General features: G+C 43.5%; 1 protein-coding gene across 3 annotated transcripts in view; it reads left to right on the forward strand.

Moving 5' to 3' along the window:
• The window catches only part of tnpo2 (transportin 2), a 30468-nt gene that overhangs the window by 263 nt on the left and 8360 nt on the right, over positions 1-21845 (forward strand). The window contains exons 1-21 of one of the 3 annotated variants that reach the window (XM_033012143.1): positions 569-709; positions 4198-4310; positions 5591-5666; positions 5994-6143; positions 7719-7959; positions 8053-8134; positions 9609-9731; positions 11476-11594; positions 12847-12907; positions 13084-13243; positions 13507-13659; positions 14751-14976; positions 15415-15586; positions 16740-16826; positions 17839-17946; positions 18447-18605; positions 19251-19338; positions 20003-20101; positions 20426-20521; positions 20860-20935; positions 21599-21698. In XM_033012143.1, coding sequence (XP_032868034.1) covers positions 4209-4310; positions 5591-5666; positions 5994-6143; positions 7719-7959; positions 8053-8134; positions 9609-9731; positions 11476-11594; positions 12847-12907; positions 13084-13243; positions 13507-13659; positions 14751-14976; positions 15415-15586; positions 16740-16826; positions 17839-17946; positions 18447-18605; positions 19251-19338; positions 20003-20101; positions 20426-20521; positions 20860-20935; positions 21599-21698 — 2478 coding nt within the window. In that variant the 5' untranslated portion in view covers positions 569-709; positions 4198-4208. The other 2 variants (XM_033012142.1, XM_033012141.1) reach the window with 2 other exon arrangements.

The following is a 21845-nucleotide window of genomic DNA, read 5'->3' on the forward strand; positions in this document are numbered from 1 at the left end:
AGGGGAGAGGGGGAGGTCTAGACTGTGTGTGTCTGGACCAAACTTGCCTCTCGGGGGCAGGCTGCGGCGAAGGAGAGAGAAGTTTAGAGCAAAGAGTAGGCCCGAGGGCGGTGAGGCTAGCCTGAAGAGGTGCGCGCTGGCAGGATGCCCCAGGAGAAGATGTGGGGCCTGCAAGGAGGAGGAGGAGAGAGAGGAGGAAGAGAAAGGTCCCAGATCTTGGGCGGGGGAGAGAGAGGAAATAAGGTCTGAGGTGTGTGTGGGGGGGGGGGGGGGGGGGGGAGAAAGAACGGTGGGGATTCAGAGATGTGATAACTTAGAGGAAGGGAGGCTCAGAGGTGTGAGGCCCAGGGTAGATGTGTGTGGTGAGAAATAAGGAACATCTCCGTTGTAGGGGAAGAGTTGGATCCTCTGAGATATGCCCCCCCACCCCCCACGAGTAGTGTTTTTTATTGGGGGTGGGGGGGCAATGAGGACCCACAGGGTGGTGGCGAGGGAGAGGAGGGAGGCTCTGGTGCTTACGGTTCTGGATGGTGGTGGAGGAGGAGAGAATCTGGCGTGGAGGGAGGAGGTATGGGGGCCATGTGAGGGCGGTGGTTTTGAGTTGAGCCCTGGTAGGAGAAGAGCTGGTAGAATGGAGGAGGCGGTGGAGGCCTTGTAAATGTCGACGGGGGAGGTGGCCTGGATATAGCTCAAGGAAATATAGCCCGAGGTGAATTGGTTTTTGTTTTGGGGAGTGGATTAATAGACACGAGTCTGGGAGAGGCGGGTGTAATACTAGGCCCAGGCCCGAAGTACCTATAAGCTTGGGGTGGGCGGGAGCTCAGGCCCAGACAGGGAAAGATTCAGGCCTTGGCCAGGAAGAGAAATATTTATGTTTTGGCGTTGAGGAGAGGAATTACAGGGCGAGGAGTGAGGGGAGCATAAACGCGAGAGGAAACTGAAAGCTGGTCCGGAGAGCGGGACAGGAGTGGAAGCGTGGGGCCTGCAGAGATAAGGGACTGACGGCCCGGCAAAGCGATGCGGAAGAAGGTGGGTGCCCATGCCCGGTTAGGTCGCAGAACATTAGCAATGGTTGCTGCGATGGTGGCGTTTGGGTCCAGATGGGTGTGTGTGTTTGTGGGGGAAGTAGAAGCAACCCCAACCTTGATCGAGTAACGGTGGAGGAGAAAAAGGAAGAGACGGTAACGTGAGCTGGGATGGGGAGAATGAGCATCAGATCCGTGGAAGAGGGAGGGGGTAGTTTGTGTCGGGGAAAAATAGGGTGTGAGATTGAGAGCAGGCGCTCGATCCAGTGAGAGAGCAAGACTGGGCTGAGGAAGGTCAGGGACAGGCCACCGATCAGCAGGGACTGCCTGTAATGTAAGTGCGACATGGAAGACCGCCGCCTGAGGCTAGATTGCGTGTGGAGGCAGCGATGCTGGCTTCATCTTTTAGCTGAGATTGAGGCCTCCACTTCTGCAGGCTTCGGGCCTCGCTCGCCTTATTCCGCTTCCCGCCCATAGGCGGAGCCGCACGCATCCTTATGGGCAGCCGCCTGAGCCCAGGCTCTGGACACCAGAACACCGGGCGAAGTTGGTTTGTTTGGCAAAGTCTGGCCTCCGTTTGGGCTGATTTCAGGTTCTAAAACCGGTTTCTAATCCGTTGCACCATGACCCGGTCCGCCCCATTAGTTCCTGTTCATCTTCCTGAAGATAACTGGAGATAATAACGTGAACAAAGGTGCTGATGTCTGTACACAAACTATGGGCCTTAGTGAACTAATCATCCTTTCGAGGGGGTGATCTGCTGTGCGTGTTGTGTGAGCACTTTGTGAGCTAATTATCTGAAGATGTGGTTCAGAATACACGTTTTTAATGCTTACGTTTTTACAACATAGCTCAAACAAATTTAAATTTTAATAGGCATTTGTGCTTTTCCGTTTGGACCAGTCTACTCAATTAAGGGTTTAAGAAGGAGCTGCAGATGCTGGAAAATCGAAGGTAGACAAAAATGCTGAAGAAACTCAGCGGGTGAGGCAGCATCTATGGAGAGTTCACTCCAATAGATATTCGCTCCATAGATGCTGCCTCACCCGCTGAGTTTATCCAGCATTTTTGTCTACTCAATTAAGGGGATATTTTTTCTGGCTTTGTGAGATCCATAACCTGTAGTGTACATTCTGTTGATTGAAAGATTGTCCAGTAAAGGTAATTCATACCTTGTGTTATAATCCGTAAAATAGATTTTGAGATTGTTCTTGAGATGAGTATGCTTTTAAGTGAGAGTGAATCCATTGTAAGCAGCTAAAGTGAAGAACCGGTGAGTATAGACATGTTAAAGATGAACAACAAGGTGATGTCGCTGTGGAACACTTATTAGAACTGCTGAACAATTGGATTCACTTTGTCACATGGTGCGATATAGTCAGAGACACTTTGGGACCAAAACAAAGTGGTTTCACAAAACAATTTCTGGTGTTGAAGTGTTACAAGCAATCCTGTTACCAGGCCCTTTGTTTAAAATATATAAAGGGCAGCTTGTATTAGACCATAATTGTACTGTGAGGCTAAAGAGTAAGCAAATAACTATCGTCTACCTGTAGCAGTTATTCTCCGGATTTACAGACTTGGTTCCTCAATGCCAGAAGCTTATATACACCGTGATAAACTAGAAACCGAGACTTTGGTGCTACAGCTAACTCATAGGCTTTTTGGGGCCAATATTTTTCATCTGCCTGCAGGGCAAAATTAATTTGGGTAGGATCTCATAATTAAAGCCAGATTCCACTCACTTCTGAAGTTCTCCACTGATGGATATCAGGAAATCCCCAGTTCAGTGGAGCATAGCAGAAACTGCAGGCCAGTGTGGAGCGTTGTAGCAGCTTCTTGGGTGAGGGGATTATACTGGGAATGGATCAGGTGCTTGGTGTAGTCTTGTCAACTATGGTCGACCTTGAAACCATTTAAAGCCATTCAGCATTATGTATTATTCAATGTCATCCTGTGGAACAGCTAAAATGCCTGATTGTTTCAAATATGGCAAATAATGTGCAGCTCTTTGATCCTGACAGGATGCGAACACCACACTAGTTAATGGCCAACACCATATGGTTTCTGTAGGCTGAAGTGGTTGGGGCACTTTTTCTGAAAGGGCTATTTCAGACCCAAACTGGCAGCATGGTGATGCAGCTGGTGGTGCTGCTGCCTCACAGCACCAGGAGCACTAGTTCAATCCCCTTGACCAAAGTCTCCCTGTCTGCGGTGTTCGCGCGTCCTCTCTGTGACAGTGTGGCTTTCCTCCACATGTTCTAGTTTCTTCCCACATCCCAAAGACGTGCGGCTTGGTGGGTTAATTGGCCTCTGTAAATTGCCCCTAGTGTGTAGTGAGTGAATGTGAGAGTGGAATAACGGAAATTGTATGAACAGATGATGGATGGTCAGTGCATATTGTTGGACTGAGGGGTCGGTTTCCATGCTGTATATTTTAGTTCATTCAATCAGCCAATCAAAACTGATAGTAGACACAAATGCTGGAGTAACTCAGTGGGACAGGCAACATCTCTGGAAAGAAGGGATGAGATGCTGGCTGTCCCGCTGAGTTACTCCAGTATTTTGTGTCTACCTTTGATTTAAACCAGTATCTGCAGTTCTTTCTTACACATATTAATCCAAACTGTTTCAGTGAGCTTGTTTAGCAATCCACAGCTTCTCTGGGGGCTCGAGTGCTGTGGTGTTGGTTAATTATCAGTTGCTTTTCATTCGTTTGAGCTTTCAATGATTCGTGTGCAATCTATATTCTTTGTTTTTGTTGAGCGCTTCTGCTATATTCTCAGCTACATAATCATTAGGTTACATGAGAATCACAAAGAGCAGTGTGGGGAGCCTTGAGTGATGACTGTTTCCACCCAATATTAATTGCATCCTTTAATTAGTGCGAGGTGTCTGTGGCATTTTCTATTAAGCAGGCTAAGAGTGATTGTTTTTGTCCCTTTTGATTTGAGATTATTCTATTTGCTCCCAGCATTGCACCTTCAAACTCAGCAGTCAAAGAACACCTTTGGCTGTGTTTTGTTTCTCTGTTGTCCAATTTGATTTTCTTCTGTGAAAGTTATACAGTTAAAAACTGATGCTCTGCAAGGTATTCTGTCAACTGGCATAACTAAACCTAATTCGTTCTCATTCACCAAGGTGTCTCATGGCTTTCTCTCCTTTGTTGCAGATTTATTGTTTATGATGGAGTGGCAACCTGATGAGCAGGGTCTTCAGCAAGTACTACAGCTGCTCAAAGATTCTCAGTCGCCAGACACAGCAACGCAACGGGCAGTTCAACAAGTATCCTCTGTGTTCAATGTATATGTTGTAAAGTGAATCTGTCCAACAGTTCACTTGTCTAAACCCAACCATACTCTAGCAATGGTTCGTGTCTCTAGTCCATCAGCTGATCAATCAAGCTATAAATTGACATTAAATTGTCAGTTTATTCTACAATGTTGGAGTGAATTTTATGGATTAGTGTGTGATTGTTCTTTTCGGCTGTGTTTTGTGTAGTCTTTGGTTCACCAGACTGTTACATATCCGCGGAGCAAAGAATGGCCATGTATAAAAATGCGGGTTTATTCAGTGCTCCAAGGACGAGAGACCCAGCCTACTCGACCTCTCCCTATAATCCAGACCCTCTAGTTCTGGCAACATTCTCGTAAATCTTCTCTGTACCTGTTCCAGTCTAACCTGGCCAGGGCCTACACAGTGAATGATAGGGGTCTGGGTAGTATTGTAGGGCAGAGAGATCGAGGAATGCAGGTGTATGTTTCCTTGAAGGTGGAGTCGCAGGTAGACCGGGTGGTCAAAAAGGCTTTTGGCACATTGGCCTTCATCAGTCAGAGTATAGAAGTTGGAAGGTCATGCTGCAGTTGTATAAGACTTTGGTGAGGCCGCATTCACAGTATTGTGTTCAGTTCTGGGCACCATGTTACAAAGTTTGAGTAGGAACAAGTTATTGTGAACAGTTATGTTAGTGGGAATGGATGGCAAACTCTGGATTTCTATGTTGACAACAATTGCATTTTGAAATCATTCACCTTGGGCCAATTTCCAATTAGAATGTTTTCTAAATGGTAATACCAGGAACTGTGGGGAGAATTGTATTTGGGTCGGTGGGTGCAATTGACCAAATGAATAAAAGTTATTGCAATTGGAACGGCAAATGAGGAATTTCTGGTTGTATCAGATTTTGTTCATCCACCATCTGATTATGGTCTTGAACTCTACATCTGAGATGATGGTACAAAATGTGTTTGAAGATAATCTTAAATTTGTTTTAAGATTTGTTTAATTTCTGTTGGATATATAGTTAAACGGTGTATCATTTTGATTAAATGCATTCAACTCCAGGGAATAAAGGAGCATTATAAAAGTCACTAACATTATTCCAGAGTGAAGGGATGGAAGTTCTTATCACTAGAAACAGGATTCCCTTCCCAAAAGACTGGGGATTTTAGGTAGTATTCTAGAGTTATTTTTCATTGCACCATCTGTAATTGCATATTGGCTGTTTGCATATTGCAGAGTGTTCTGCATTTCTTTGCTTTATTATCCTGAGCTGTTTTTCCCAGAAATTGGAGCAGCTGAACCAGTATCCGGACTTCAACAACTACTTGATCTTTGTCCTGACCAGGCTGAAATCAGAAGGTGCTGTTTAATAAAAAGTTATCTATTCTGTAAGAAAAATGTTTTAATTTCCACTTTGTGTCACTGTTTGGCGGAGCATGGCTGAATCCTCAAGATGTGACTTAGAAACTAGTCGCTGCTTGATACAATCAAATACACAGGACAAGATGTTAAGAAGTCCCTTGTGCCAATAGGTGGGGAGCATTTCACGACATTCGTTGATTGTTGAGAGTGGTAGACGCTCAACATCGGTGGGGTGGGGGGGGGCGGGGTGGGATACTTGTGTGCTGTGATGCTTTATTCAGGGCAATTTCATCAAATAACATTTTGTTGTTTCTCCGCTTTCAGATGAACCAACTCGGTCCCTCAGTGGCCTCATTCTCAAGAACAATGTGAAGGCTCACTATCAGAGTTTCCCCCAGGGAGTTGCCGAGTTCATCAAACAGGAGTGTTTAAATAACATAGGAGATGCCTCTCCACTCATCCGAGCAACTATAGGTAACTTAACTAACCTGACAAGCAGTTTGGGCACTAGTAGTGTTGTTCTCCTGCTCCCAATAACTATTGCACATAAAGTGCTCAAATGTAATAAATCATCCTCTGTCTTTATGTCAGCAAGTCCCAGTGAATTTGCACTATTGCCATTTTCAGAAGGAATTATGTAGTTTATTTTGTTCACCCTCTTGCTCAGTCTGATTCCTGATGTTCAACTGATGTACGAAAGCCTACACTTTTGGCATGTTTATGTCAGGATAGTTGTCACAAGCTGCATTTTAGCATTGCTATCTGGATTAAAAGGTGTTTTGTCCGTATTGCACAGTTTGCATTCACTTATAATTTAGACTTTGCGACTTCAATGTGACACATACCACGCACAGTATCTGTAAGCTTTCTACAGCAGAACTGTTGTGTTATACATAAAATGCTGGAGTAACTCAGCGGGTCAGGCAGCATCTCTGGAGAAAAGGAATAGATGACGTTTTGGGTCGAGACCCCTCTTCAGACCCGAAACGTCACCAAATCCTTTTCGCTAGAGATGCTGTCTGAACTGCTGAGTTACTCCAGCCTTTTGTGGCTGTCATTGGTTTAAACAAGCTTTTTCAGTTCCTCCCTACACAAGCATGATATACATAATTGATAAAGGAAATGTCTCCTGCCTGGCTGATTAATCACATCTACCAGGCTATGAAATAGAACCAATGTTCCAAATTTCACATAAAACGGCAGAACTCCAAAAAATTGTGACTACAAAGAGTTAATAACTTTGGCATATGATGGGAAATTATGTGAGGTAACTGAATGAGCAATGAGTTAATGTGTTCCAAATTATCTTTCTGCAATTGAAATGAGCACAGTTCCTTTTACTCCTGTCATAACACGTACCTTCTTCCTGTGGTTAATTATTGATCAATCATATGAATCTACATGATAACATTGTTTTTTACTCTTCTGCAGTAGTAGGTTGGCATGTATTCAAGTGTATAATTAGTTCCTTAAATAGCTAGTACTCCAGGGGTCAGTTTCATTTCAATTACTTGGCAAAGATCAGTAGGCCACCCTTGGTCAAGTTGCAGACCCATAACATTATTGTCAGTCTTTCAAATGGGTATATTTTGCTTTGGTTACACAAGGCTTGAATGGATTTTTGTAACTTTGCCCAATGCAAAGTCCCCAGATTGGGGTCACTTCTTTAAAATAGCTGTTGGTGTATTAATGGTCCCGGTGTTAAGATATAATGGAAAACCACATTGTGGTGAGCAGTCTATGGAAGTACTAACAGGCAATATATTGCAAGAGGTCAGACTGCTTTGTGTCCACAATTCCTCTGTGTTAACCCTTTGGCTATCTTCCCATTCAAGTGCTTCCTTCTTATTGTACTGAAAGGTTATTGTGGGTAAGTTGGGATGTGGAGTTGAGATCAGTTGTGATCTTGTTGAATGGTGGAGCTTGCCACGGGGACTAAGTGGCATAACACAATGCTCCTATTTCATATTTCTATTATTTCCTGAGGCATTGATCCATTGAGTTGCGAGCATTTTCTTGATCCTGCAATCTGCTTCTTTTCGCCCCCAGGTATTTTGATCACTACTATTGCTTCAAAAGGTGAGCTACAGGCTTGGCCAGAGCTGCTTCCTCAACTCTGTAACTTGCTCAACTCTGAAGATTACAATACATGTGAGGGTGCATTTGGAGCTTTGCAAAAGATTTGTGAGGATTCGTCCGAAATGCTTGACAGTGATGCATTGAACAGACCTCTGACTATTATGATTCCCAAGTTCCTGCAGTTTTTCAAACATTGTAGTCCCAAGATTAGGTAAGAATTTATTTAATCCTGGTGGTCAGTTGTGTAAGAAATCTATGTGTCCTGGATTTAGTATTCAGAAGTGTGTGTTCCTTTGTCTCGCAGATCCCACGCAATTGCTTGTGTGAATCAGTTCATAATCGGCAGGGCCCAGGCACTTATGGACAATGTCGATACTTTCATTGAGGTATGTGGTTTAAGTGCATGAATGGTTGGGTTGATGGCCATGATCCCACCCGTTTGAAAATCCCCAGCTACAATCCTAACCAGTGTAGCAGTGGGAATTCCTGAATTGCAGAGTGGGTACAGCCAGAGATCCTGCTCCCATTCCATACTACTGAAAATTGTGTATTGGCAGTCTGCCCGTCACATTTGCTAGCCATAGTGTGAGGAATTGGGTCTTGAGAATTTTTTTTAAGTGGTTGAGGAAGGAGACATTGAAGAGCTCAAATTGGAGGTGTTAAAGCTGTATCCCAGCACATCGCCTTCAGAAAACAAGGGAACGATGTTGGCAATTGATTTCTTGGTTTCCATTGATATGAAGTCCTTTATTTAGGTGATAATTATTATAGGAAATGAGCAGCCTGGCACTGTATTGTACCTTTATTGAATCTCTTTGCTTCTGACACTGTGTACTTCTCCATTGTGATCAGACCAAAATGATGTAAGCTCTTGGTGGTGAGGGCTGGTAGAATTGCACAACTCTTTAAATGTAGTAAGTGCTGGCTGACTTTGGTACTTTTTTTATGACAATTAGAGGGACATTTTAGATTTTCAAAATTATTTTTAATTGGTTATTTGAAAGCTTTTTCTTCTCAAAGAGCTTTGGTTAGAATTATGGCAAGTCTGAGCCAGCTATCAGGGCAATGCCGTCAGTCCCATTCTTTGTGTGGATCTAATTTCCTTTTAAGGTAGATTCTGTTATTTGTCTCCGATTCTGCATAGGGTTTATGTGTACTCGGGTTCTTCAGTCCTGTCACTCAGTAAAACTATCCCATTTGAAAATTCATCTAATCTATGAAAGTACATCTCATTAAATTTTCATTTGTCTTTTCATGCTTTCCCACAGGCCTGTACCATCATTCTGCCTGTACCAAACTTCCAAGTTTTGCCATCTGAAAATGTTGGAATTTTACCGTACATTCTTATGTTTCAGTCGTTCATTAAAAAAAAATAGTCCCATCTGAGTATTACCACCTACCATCCTCTGCTCTGAAGCATGACCATTTACTGCTCGCTATCTGGCTTTATTTATGCTTCTGCATCCCTTCAATCTTATTGCTGCAATTTTACTTACCAGCCTTTTGTACTACATTAAAAATGACCTGCTTCTTGCTCTTCGAATTGTATTTAAATCTTTTTTAAGATTTAATTTTCTCTCCCAGGTGATGCCTTCCATTTTTGAATAGTCACCATATTGGGTAGCTTGCCTGTGGCTGGAAATCAGCCTGCTTAAGTGTCAAGGTCAGTGTATGTATTAAAAGCCGACCTTTCACTTGGGGAGAGTTCATTGGATGTGTGTAAAAGGCAGTAGCCACTCGGCTAGCTAGTGGACCTAGTCAGTAGCAAGATAAATACTTGGATTCACTTAGCGTTTAAATGTAGCATTTATTGTGCAGTGTGCCTTGCGATTGGGTGATGATGTTACTCGTTTCATGCAGCACCTATTTGCATTAGCGACGGATGAGGATTCGGAGGTGAGAAAAAATGTGTGTCGGGCACTGGTGATGCTGCTGGAAGTTCGGATAGATCGGCTTATCCCACACATGCACAGTATAATCCAGGTAAGATATCTGCGGTGATTCAAGTACACACAACCTCATGTCCGATGCACACACTTCATTAGACTGATAGGACCTCTGGCCCAAGTCATCCATTCAATCAAGATGCCCTCCAATGCTAATCCAGTTTAGCTACGTTTGCACCACATCCTGATAAATCCCCCCTGTCCATGTACCTGTCCAATTTATTTTTTCCAGCACCTCTGGCAATTTGTTCCTTGTATCCACCAACCTCTGTAGGGGCATTCTTTCCCCTCTCACCATAACCCCATGCTTTCGAGTTTTAGACTCCCCTACCCTGGAAACAAAATTGTCTATCTACCCTATCTATGCTCATGATTCTATATATCTGAAGGTTACCCCTCAGCCCTCAGCCTCCTTTGCTCTAGGGAAAATCTTCCCCAGTCACTCCTCCTTGCTCAATCCCTCCATTTCAGGTAACATTTCTGTTACTCTTTTCAGAACCCTCTCTAACTCATCCTTCCCATAGCATAGCGATCATAACTGCACACACTATTCCCAACCTAACCAACTATTTGCGCAAATGTAACTTGACATCGCAACTGCTTTCCTATGTCTCAACTGATAACGGAATGCAACCATATGTCTCCTTCACCACTCGGTGTTGCCACTTGTACTCAAGTCATAAGTGATAGGAGTAGAATTCGGCCCATCAATTTTACTCCACCATTCTATCATGGCTGAGCAATCTCTCCCTCCTAACCCTATTCTCCTGCCTTCTTCCCCTAACCTCTGACACCTGTACTAATCCAAAATCTATCCATCATGTAAATACTTTTGATGGAGGGGAGGGCACGTCTGCAAAAGTCTGTTAAAGTATTTGGGGACGTTGCTGGTGCGCTGGCTTCGTGAATGCATCTCAATGCTGGGCATAGGACAAGTCATCCGAGATGTTAACTTCCCGGATCTTGAAGCTGCTCTCCCCACCACCACCCTGCCCTTCCCCCAACAATTGAAATTGGTCCCTTCTCTCAACTTCCCTTTCCTGATGTCAACGATTACTTCCTTGTTCTCATTAGCGCTGAGTGTGAGGTTGTTTTTACGCACATCTTAAGCAAGTATTCCATCTTTCTCCTATACGCTGACTCATCACCGCCAGTGATTTGGCCAACCACAGTGTTGTTTATAGACTATTGGAGCAATGCTTAGCCACAGAGTCGTGTGGAAAGAGCACGCAGCCCTGCGTAAGCGTTGTGTACCGTGTGTGTCATTGCCTGATTTAACTATATAAAATGTAACTCTTTACATCACCTATCTGTAGTGATCTTTGACTGTGGATTTCATTGACAGCTGGGGTGCACCGTTAGGATTGTAAGCAAAATTGTTCAGATTTGTTAAACCTGCAACAATTAGAAAAGCAAGCTATTTGCCAATAAAGTTAGTGTCAAATTGGTTATCACAGTTCATTGTGGGCAAGGATATACTCAAACCCGTGGTTAATTGTGGACAATATTCTCAGAATATTAACAGGATTGTTTACCTGGATTCTGGTGTCCTGGGGAAGTTGCGAGAAGTTGGTCAATGCCCCCAGACTTTTACTTTGTTGGGGCGGGTTGGTGAATTTAATGGTTAAGCACTAACTCCTGGTCATTATCTATTATGACACTAAATTGAGTAAGCTAGAGTTCTGGGTATTGCCAGAAACTTATATCTGCTGTAATCCTGCCAGTAATTCATGTAATGACCCATTTCCTTTCTTCCACCATCTTCCCTCCCCCACCTTCAGTACATGTTGCAGAGGACACAGGACACTGATGAAAATGTAGCACTGGAAGCGTGCGAGTTCTGGCTGACGTTGGCTGAACAACCCATCTGCAAGGAGGCCCTATCAGGACATTTGATCCAGTAAGCATTTGTAGAATGGGGCTCATGAAGGCATTCTGCATTAAAAAGATAGATTACTATTTCCCCTCCTAGCAGCCTGGTGGTCTATTGTTCAAGTTCAAGTTCAAGTTAGTTTATTGTCATGTGTCCCTGTATAGGACAATGAAATTCTTGCTTTGCTTAAGCACACAGAAAATAGTAGGCATTTACTACAAAACAGATAAATGTGTCCATATACCATGATATAAATATCTACACACATGAATAAATAAACTGATAGTGCAAATAACAGAAAGTGGTTGGTAATAATCAGAGTTTTGTCCGAGCCAGGTTTAATAGCCTGATGGCTGAGGGGAAGTAACTATTCCTGAACCTGGTTGTTGCAGTCTTCAGGCTCCTGTACCTTCTACCTGAAGGTAGCAGGGAGATGAGTGTGTGGCCAGGATGGTGTGGGTCTTTCATGATACTGCCAGCCTTTTTGAGGCAGCGACTGCGATAGATCCCCTCGATGGAAGGAAGGTCAGAGCCGATGATGGACTGGGCAGTGTTTACTACTTTTTGTAGTCTTTTCCTTTCCAGGGCGCTCAAATTGCCGAACCAAGCCACGATGCAACCGGTCAGCATGCTCTCGACTGTGCACCTGTAGAAGTTAGAGAGAGTCTTCCTTGACAATCCGACTCTCCGTAATCTTCTCAGGAAGTAGAGGCGCTGATGTGCTTTTTTGATGATTGCATTAGTGTTCTCGGACCAGGAAAGATCTTCAGAGATGTGCACGCCCAGGAATTTGAAGCTCTTGACCCTTTCAACCATTGACCCGTTGATATAAATGGGGCTGTGGGTCCCCCTCCTACTCCTTCCAAAGTCCACAATCAGTTCCTTGTCGCCTAATCATAGCAATCTTTATCACTAAACCTGCAATAGAATGTTTAATGAAGCCGTCTCTGGTGGAGAGATTTGGGAAATACTTTAATCATTGTCCAAATTACTACATTAGTTCAAAATGAGATTTTTAACTTTTGTTTCTGAAATAACTTGTATGAATCAATATTGATTGCTTCTACCATCATAGGGAGACTGTCCAAGGATTGATTATGCACTGAATATTTTCAACAGATCAGTTTTAAATTGTTCCTTTGGCCCTGTTATGTTTCCACTTTTGTGAAGGCAATGAAATAGTCTTTGGGTTGTACCTGAGATGGCTCTCAGATACCTTGACACTGGAGGAGATTGTTTATTCTGCATATTAATGCAAGCTGATACTTTTGTCTTGTAGGTTGATTCCGATTTTAGTGAATGGGATGAAATACTCGGAAATTGATATAATCCTTTTAAAGGTGAGCACTGTTAACTCTTGCAATGCTTTCTGAGGAGTGAGTTGGACCTGTGACAGTGCACGAATGGATCTCCTTTTCAGTTACAAAAGTACACAGAACAACTTTTTCTGAACTGCAGAGAATTTTTAAAATTAGTTCTGACTGATATTAACCTACTGCCTTGCACTTGCTGCTAGGGTGATGTAGAAGAGGATGATACAGTCCCAGACAGTGAGCAGGATATAAAGCCACGTTTTCACAAGTCCCGTACGGTTACCCTGCAGCATGAGGAGGATGCCGCTGAGGAAGATGAGGACTTCGATGACGATGATGACACTCTCTCTGACTGGAACCTGAGTATGTTTCTCTACAGTGACTTTGCTAATAAGGCGCATTTACCCATGCACTAGATGCAGTGTCAAGATCCCAAAGCCTTTCACTCCACTGTAGCACTGAACCATGTTGTCAGTATAAACTATTAGTTGCTTCAGGATGGGTTGGGTAACGGTATTCTGGGTAAAGATATTTCTGTATGCACTGGAGTAGTTGCATGTGTGAGCCTGGGGGTACATGGAGGTACATGTTGGGTGAGTGCTCATGGTTTTGTTCTTTCACATTAGGGAAATGCTCAGCTGCAGCACTGGATGTCTTGGCCAATGTTTTCAGAGATGATCTTCTGCCTCATCTTCTGCCACTGCTGAAAGGACTGCTGTTCCATCCGGATTGGGTTGTTAAGGAATCTGGAATCCTGGTTTTGGGCGCAATCGCTGAAGGTATGATACAAATGTTAAGGTACAGAAAGTTTTCTTGTAACAAAAGAGTTCCATTCTTGAGAACCAAGTTGGAAATGAGCAAAAAAAGGTGTGTGGAAGATTATCACCAAAATGGTCTGAAGAAGGGTTTCGGACCAAAACGTTGCCTATTTCCTTTGCTCCATAGATGATGCTGCACCCTCTGAGTTTCTTCAGCATTTTTGTGTACCTTCCATTTTCCAGCATCTGCAGTTCCTTCTTAAACGCCAAAACAGTTGTGACGGGAGAGTGAGCAAGCAGAGCTGCTGCTAGTCAACTTCGCTGTCTCAGTAAGCAAGCGAGCCTGCTCGGAGGCTGTGTGTGGGGGGGGTCTGTTGGATGCATTTTGTTTGTATGCACAGAATATTAATAAGTTTAGTGTCCGTAACCTGGGGGTGGCCTAGATACTTACAAAGACTTTTATTGTGGATGGGGGCAGTTATGGAAGCGACTTTTTTCTAAAGAAATTAGATTTAATCTTAAAGCCCGTGTGTTTGTTTCTTAGCCAGCCGGTCTTTTTTTTGCCTTTTATATTGAATTGAATAATTCAGAATGCTGTTTCTTCCTGGCTTACGTGCAACATTCTTTGCATTTGTCAGTTTCAATATTCTATAGGTGTAGATTTCAGCACAGTAAGTCATGCCTTAGTGTAAGAGACCATGTTAGGGATGCGCAGCAGTGGAGTTGCTGCCTTGCAGCACCAGAGACCCAGGTTCGATCCTGACTACTGGTGCTGTCTGTGCGGAGTTTGTGTGTTCTCCATGGAGTTTTTCTGGGTGCTCTGGTTTCCTCCGACATTCCAAAGGCATACTGGATTGTGAGTTAATTGGCTTATGTAAATTGTCCCTCTGGGCTGAAGGGCCTGTTTCCTTTTCTAAACTAAACCAGGCACCATGCTGAGCTATGAATCTGATCCACTCCTACTCTGAATGTGTCTCCAATATAGGATATGCTCCCCTGTTTTAAGAATTTGGCACCTCAATCTATAACCCTTCCAGACATTTTTTTCAGATGGTTCCATTCACCCTCTTTCCCCCTTTGTGTAATGCCTAAAACTTTGTGTCCACCCTTAGGTTGCATGCAAGGGATGGTTCCATACCTCCCGGAGTTGATCCCGCACCTCATTCAATGTCTGCCAGATAAGAAGGCACTGGTGCGCTCCATTGCCTGCTGGACTCTGAGTCGCTATGCCCACTGGGTTGTCAGTCAGCCACCAGATCAGTACCTTAAACCGCTAATGACTGAGCTTCTGAAACGAATCCTGGATGGAAATAAGCGAGTGCAAGAGGCAGCATGCAGGTGAGCTGGGTCTGCAGTATTCTTTGTTGGAAAATGCAACACAGCAGCCCTAATAAGATGCCTATATCGAAAATCTCTATCCTCATCTTGGATCTATAGAGCTGTTTGTAGTGATCCTGAAGGCTGACAAGCCTGATTCTGCTGGAACTAATTTCCATCAAGTCTTACAGAGCGGATTTGTACAGGTGTTGGGGTTATGGGGAGAAGGCAGGAGAATGGGGTTCAGAGGGAAAGAAATCATGATTTCTGTGTGTTCAGGATTCTGCGATTGAGACGGTATACTGGTCATTAGCCAGTCCATGGAAAATATTTACAGTTAGAGCAAAGTTGGTGTACTATAAATAATTCCAGCCACAATGTAATTTAAATATTGAGCACACAAATTTGTGGCTGCAACCTGTCTGTGTAATCCCGACTTTCTTGTTATCCTCCCCTCAGTGCATTTGCTACATTGGAGGAAGAGGCCTGCACTGAGCTTGTGCCGTATCTCAGCTACATCCTTGATACACTAGTATTTGCCTTTGGAAAATACCAGCACAAGAACCTACTGATCTTGTATGATGCTATTGGCACCCTGGCTGACTCCGTGGGACATCACCTCAACCAGCCGGTAGGCAGCAGATGCGGCTTGAGGGGGTCAAAGGATTTACTGCTCGGATATCTCACATTCCACCCTAAGACCAACAAATGGCAAACAATGTTCGTTTGGAGTAACGTAAAAAAACATGGGCTGCCCAAAGTTGGACATTCTTAAGGTGTTTTGGATTGCCAGCAATAACAGAAGCGTACCCCTGTGGGATTACTTGGTTCTGTCTAGAACATATCCTTTGTTGTACCATTACAATTGGGTTTGGGCATCAACTCTGTTTTAATGAGTACTAATCCTGGCATTCCCAATTGCATTGTACACGTCTAAAATGAGGGGTCTGTCAAGTGACGCGGCAGCCATGCTAAACAACAAGAGCGGCTTTGGGTAGACAGCTAAACAACCCCATAATTGGTGGTTCGTAACTGCAGTCTTATTGGGTGTAATCATAATGGGAGGGAGGTACGGGCTTGAAGATCATTCCATTCTTAGTAATAGCAGAGCCCAGCATTTGAGTGATAAACATAAGGAAGGCTGAAGCATTTGCACCTCTTCAAGTGCACATAAATGAGCCATATTGACTTCTCTTTCACCGAAGCCAATCTTTACTAAATTCAATTTACTGTTACCAAGAAATGGCCGACGACATTGAATACAGCAAAGGCTATCCACCCCAGCTGATGTTTTGAAGATTTTTTACTCTAGAAACCAGCTTTTTAAAAAAAACTCTAGTAACCAAATTGTTCCAGTGCAGTTACAACGCTGACCCAAAAAGTTTGTAAAATTAGTCAAGTAAAGGAGAAAGATCCAGTCTGGCCATGTACTGCTTGAGTTGCAATGGAGTTTTGTCCTGTGCCTTTGAACATTGCTTCTCCTGCTGCCTGATTGTGCTGAGTTACTGTAGCATTTGCTTAAATCTGTCTTTGTTACAAGTGTAACCTGCGATATATTGTCAAATTGTCCATACCCTTCAAGTTCCCATGTCCTGGTCAGGCCACCTAAGCAGTAATGTACATGAGACTTGATTCTGGTTTTCATACGTAGAAAGCATGTGGAAATGATGGGAACATTTTCTACAGCTGAACTATTCTGTGGGGACAGCTTGCATTTTGTGGGTTGGGGTCACTTCCTTTGCACGGGTAGATGCTTATAACAGGCGCTTTCTCTGTGTCCACAGGAGTACATCCAGAAGCTAATGCCCCCACTCATTCAAAAATGGAATGAGCTCAAGGATGAAGATAAGGATCTCTTCCCTCTATTGGAGGTGAGTTATCATTACGTGCTGCTGTCTCAGAGATATTTGGAATGATACCAACGCTATGGGTGGAAGTTGATGGCTGCATCTTCTCTGTACCCTCTGTAAAACCATGTATTTGAGGTCAAAGTAGAATTAAAAGACCTTGTAGCACATTTTTTAAGAAACATTTGGACAGATACATGGATAGGTTTAGTAGATGGGACATTTGGTGGGTGAAGTCAAGTTGGACTGAAGGGCCCCATTTCCATACTGTATTACTATAATTCTAAGAAATATCGGGCCCACCACTGCTCACATGCTCTTCTGCCGAGGACACATGACATTTGAAATATTGATTTTAATATTTAACCATCTGTTTCTGGTCAATCATATCCTAATATTATCCCTAACTTTTAAGGGCCTAATTGATTCCATCCAGCTGCCAAATCATTGAGCAGTTGCTACCCGTCCCCTCCTGTCTGTCTTCATTGACCTTTGGATATTGCAAACCTACTGTTTTGTCTTCCTGGTCGGACTGCACTGGGAACAAATGTACAAATTTACAAACTTAGTACAATTAAAAAGAACTTGGCAATACTGGGAAAATTGAGATGTTATTGAGGATGCAAGACTTAATACAGACTGTGTCCATGCTATACTGTATAATGAACTGCTTTCTTATCCTCTGCAAATGTATATAATATTTTGTAAATTGTTTGGTGTGACACTCAACCACAGAGATTGGGTGAAATTGCACCTCTGGCATTTGCTGATCTCTGGATACTGAAATAAGCCACAGAGCAGAGTTCTTGCTCTCTGCTGCCATATGGAAACCTAGGCTGGGAAGTGCATGTGTAAAATTTTCCGTGTCACAATAAAGCAATTACCTGTATGATATAATCCTCAATGATGGTTTCAGAGCAGAGGATGTTCCACTTGTTTTGAAACCTGCTCCCAGTGTGGTTGCCCTGATGACATTTGCTATTGATCACATAATTCCTATTTGTGTTGTTACTCACTGATTCTTTTTCCTCCCCAGTGCCTCTCATCAGTGGCCACGGCTCTACAGAGTGGTTTCCTCCCGTACTGTGAGCCTGTTTATCAACGTTGTGTCACACTTGTGCAGAAAACACTAGCCCAGGCTATGGTAAGGTCCTTTTATCGTTGGTATTTGATTGGGAATTTTGCGATATGGAATCTTATCCAAAGTTAGCTGAACACCTTCAATGTCAGGGTGCATCTTCATCGATTACAGAATAAATGCTGCCTGTAGCACAGTGGAAAACTATGACTGTGCAGCGGGCAAGTTGCAGGGTATGTTGGTGTGGAGGTCTACAGCATGGTTTCTGTTGCAGACTCTGCTGGTTTAAGCTTGTGTGAAACATAAATGACCAAATGAGTGTCAGTGACATGGATTTTCGCATTGGTTGTGCTAGTTGATCTTAAAATAGTTGAATCTGGGACATGCCTTTGCTATGATGAATAGAAATGCAGACATTTGAATACTGAACAACTTCTGTTGATTTTTTTCTTATTCTGAAGCAGCATGTACCATTTTCAATGTTCCCCATGTAAGAATAGGGTTGGTGTCTTTCCATGTTATCGACGAATGTTTCCTTACTGTTTTTCTCTTACTTTTGTTCTCAGATGTATAATACTCAGCCGGATCAATACGAGGCTCCAGACAAGGACTTCATGATAGTGGCCCTGGATCTGCTGAGCGGCTTGGCAGAGGGCCTCGGTGGCAATGTAGAGCAGTTGGTAGCTCGGAGTAACATCATGACTCTTCTATTTCAGTGCATGCAGGCAAGTGAAAGGAAGCCACGCTTGACAATTTGCGCCAGAATTTTTATGGCCTTGGTGTATCTGATCGAAATGCTGCCAAAGATTTAATCATCGTTGCATTGCATAAAAACCTGCTGGCAAATCCCACAATGTGAATTATTGCGAGCCATATATTAATAAAGTCTAGGAGTGGTAAAATGCCCCTTATTTTGGTTTAATATTTTGTCTAGACGTTAGCAGGATCAGTAATGCACTAGTGCCTCAAATATGACGCTAATTTTGCTTAACTCTGAGATTAGTTTAACCTTTTTGACAGTGAGCAAAGAGGTAGTGGCATTTACTCTCCCAGCCTGAACCAAATGACCTCCTACGTGAAGGTGGATCTGTGCCATCTAAGTGACGCATTGATCTAACATTTGGTTCTTTTGGACCCTTGAGTCCGTATTGTGCCCTGTAACATTTTTCCACAGAGCTACTTGTTACAATCTTGATTGGTGTAGTCATTGATTTAACATAAAACGGAATGAAGTTGTTCTGTTCTTCATAATTATAAAGGTGAACTGAATATTATACAGATGAACAGGGTTGAGGGAGAAGGTCAATTATGCTGTGTTATAATCCATGGGCTTTGGGTTTTCAGTGACATATCTTGTGTCTCCTCTCTAGGACACCATGCCAGAGGTGCGTCAGAGTTCATTTGCACTTTTGGGAGATCTCACCAAAGCATGTTTCCAGCATGTTAAACCCTGTATAGGTGAGTATGGAGGTTACAAACAAGCCTAATTGTATGTCTGGGTGTTCCCATCTAATTTGTCCCAAATCTTTGGATGGTGCTTGATCCCTATCACTATTCTGAAAATAATTTGTATTGGTGATAAGAGAAAGAACCAGGTACAGTTACAATATTTAAAAGATATTTGCACTGGTACATGGATAGAAAAAAATTAGAGATGGGCCAAAAGGGACAATCTCAGATGGGCGTCTTGGTCGGTATGGACGAGTTCATCCAAAGAGCATGTTTCCATGCTGTGTTACTCTGGCTTGTAAATTTATGTAAAGTCCTGTGTCAGGCCATCACATTCAGGAATGCTTCCTAATATTGCTGAGCTATGTGGTTTACAGTAATAGTCTGGATTTCCTTTAATATTCCCTGTCTACCATGCATATCCCGCTCCTTGCCCCCTCCAGATCCTGAATTGCTGGTTTGTGCCAGATTCAAGGCTGGTTAGAATGGCTGCCCTTCTTGCATTAACAAGCAGCTGTTTAAATGTGGTTATGGTGCTCCCCTCTGTGCAGGCCACGTGGTCACTACATCTCTGCTTTTGGTAGTGTGGATGTGAATGAGTATGAAGCAGTTCTGTTTTCACTATTGCGATGTTTTTAAAAATAGTTTCCTCTTCTTTTCCCACTCTCTTCAGCTGAATTCATGCCAATCTTGGGGACCAACCTAAACCCTGAGTTTATTTCTGTGTGCAACAATGCCACGTGGGCAATTGGGGAGATCTGCATGCAGATGGGTAAGTCTTTAGAGTAAGTCCAATTGGAAGATTGGAAAAAGTGGGAGGCATTGATTAGTGTTTGTATCGTGTTGCCCATGGTCAAGGTGCACTCATGGCGATGGCTGAGCGAAAAACCCTGTGAAATATCGTTACTTTGTTTACGCCCTTCAAGGGAAGATTAAGAGTTAAAACTAAGGGTTTTAAATTACAGGAGATTGATCTTAAAATTGTGCTCGATGCTCATTAATGTGAGCTTTTTAAAAAAAAACTATCTTAACTGTTGCCTTGTTGTTCAGTTTTGGGGAATATAAGACTTTGAACATGAACTTTGCTTTTTATTAGGTGCTGAGATGCAGCCATATGTGTCGCTAGTCCTGAATAACTTGGTGGAGATCATCAACAGACCAAACACTCCCAAGACTCTGCTTGAAAACACTGGTAAGAAACTGAAGCTGCTGAGTACCAGTTGAGAGCCCGGGGTTAAAATGATCATGCATTTTCAAAACTCTTGTATTTATCTGTCTGAATTTTCCTGTGCAAGTACAAATGACCACCAGAGAACAGATATATTGGCCCCCATCCTGATCTGTTGTTCCCTCTGACAGAACGATGGAGTGCTACTAACACCTTGGAATAGTGCAGTGATGATGTGAATATGCAGACATTTGAATCCTGAATTAAATGTTGAGCTTTTCTATTCTGAGCATAATAACTGAGGGCACTACTCCAACTCATTGTGTTGATGTTTGTTGACATTTCTCATTCCTCCTCCACAGCTATTACCATCGGTCGCTTGGGTTACGTGTGCCCTCAGGAGGTAGCGCCCATGCTGCAGCAGTTCATCAGGCCGTGGTGAGTGTTTCATAAGTAATCCTTGAACATAACCCCACTCAACCAAGAGCTGGCTCGGCGAATCGTTTCGCTGAGCACCTCCGCTCAGTCCGCCTTAACCTAACTGATCTCAAGGTTGCTCAGCACTTTAACTCCCCCTCCCATTCCCAATCTGACCTTTCTGCCCTGGGCCTCCTCCATTGTCAGTGAGGCCCAGTACAAATTGGAGGAACAGCATATTTCACTTGGCTAGCTTACACCCCAGCGGTATGAACCTTGACTTCTCTAACTTCAAATAACCCTTGCTTTCTCCCCCTCTCCATCCCCTCCCCCTTCCCAGTTCTCCCACCAGTCTTACTGTCTCCATTCTATCTCTGTCCGCCCACTCCCCTGACATCAGTATGAAGAGGGGTCTCGACCCGAAACGTCACCCATTCCTTCTCACCAGAGATGATGCTGCCTGTCCCGTTGAGTTACTCCAGCATTTTGTCTACCCTAATCTTCACCTTCTCTCTCTTCCCCCACCCTTGCTGCATTCCCAGTGGCCACTGGTCTAGTGCCAATAATGTCTCTGCACCAGGAGGTAGTGTGGTGTGGAAGCCACACCAGGGCAGCGGTGAGGTTCTCAAAAAGCCTAAGGTCCATGTGATGCTACTTTTAATCTCCTGCTATATGGATCTACAGGTGCACATCTTTGAGAAACATCCGTGACAATGAAGAAAAGGATTCTGCCTTCCGTGGGATCTGTATGATGATTGGTGTGAATCCAGGAGGAGTTGTACAGGTGAGGAAATTATTTGTGGTTTGCTGCCCTATGTGTGACTGAATCCCACTGACAAGGCTATCACTAGTTTGGTATTGAGTGAACTGATAATCTGTTAGCCTTCAGCCCAAATCACCGAGTTAAAGATGACAACTTATTTTCATGATG

Source organism: Amblyraja radiata, chromosome 35 (genome assembly GCF_010909765.2).
Source record: "Amblyraja radiata isolate CabotCenter1 chromosome 35, sAmbRad1.1.pri, whole genome shotgun sequence".
Classification (NCBI taxonomy): Eukaryota; Metazoa; Chordata; class Chondrichthyes; order Rajiformes; family Rajidae; genus Amblyraja; species Amblyraja radiata.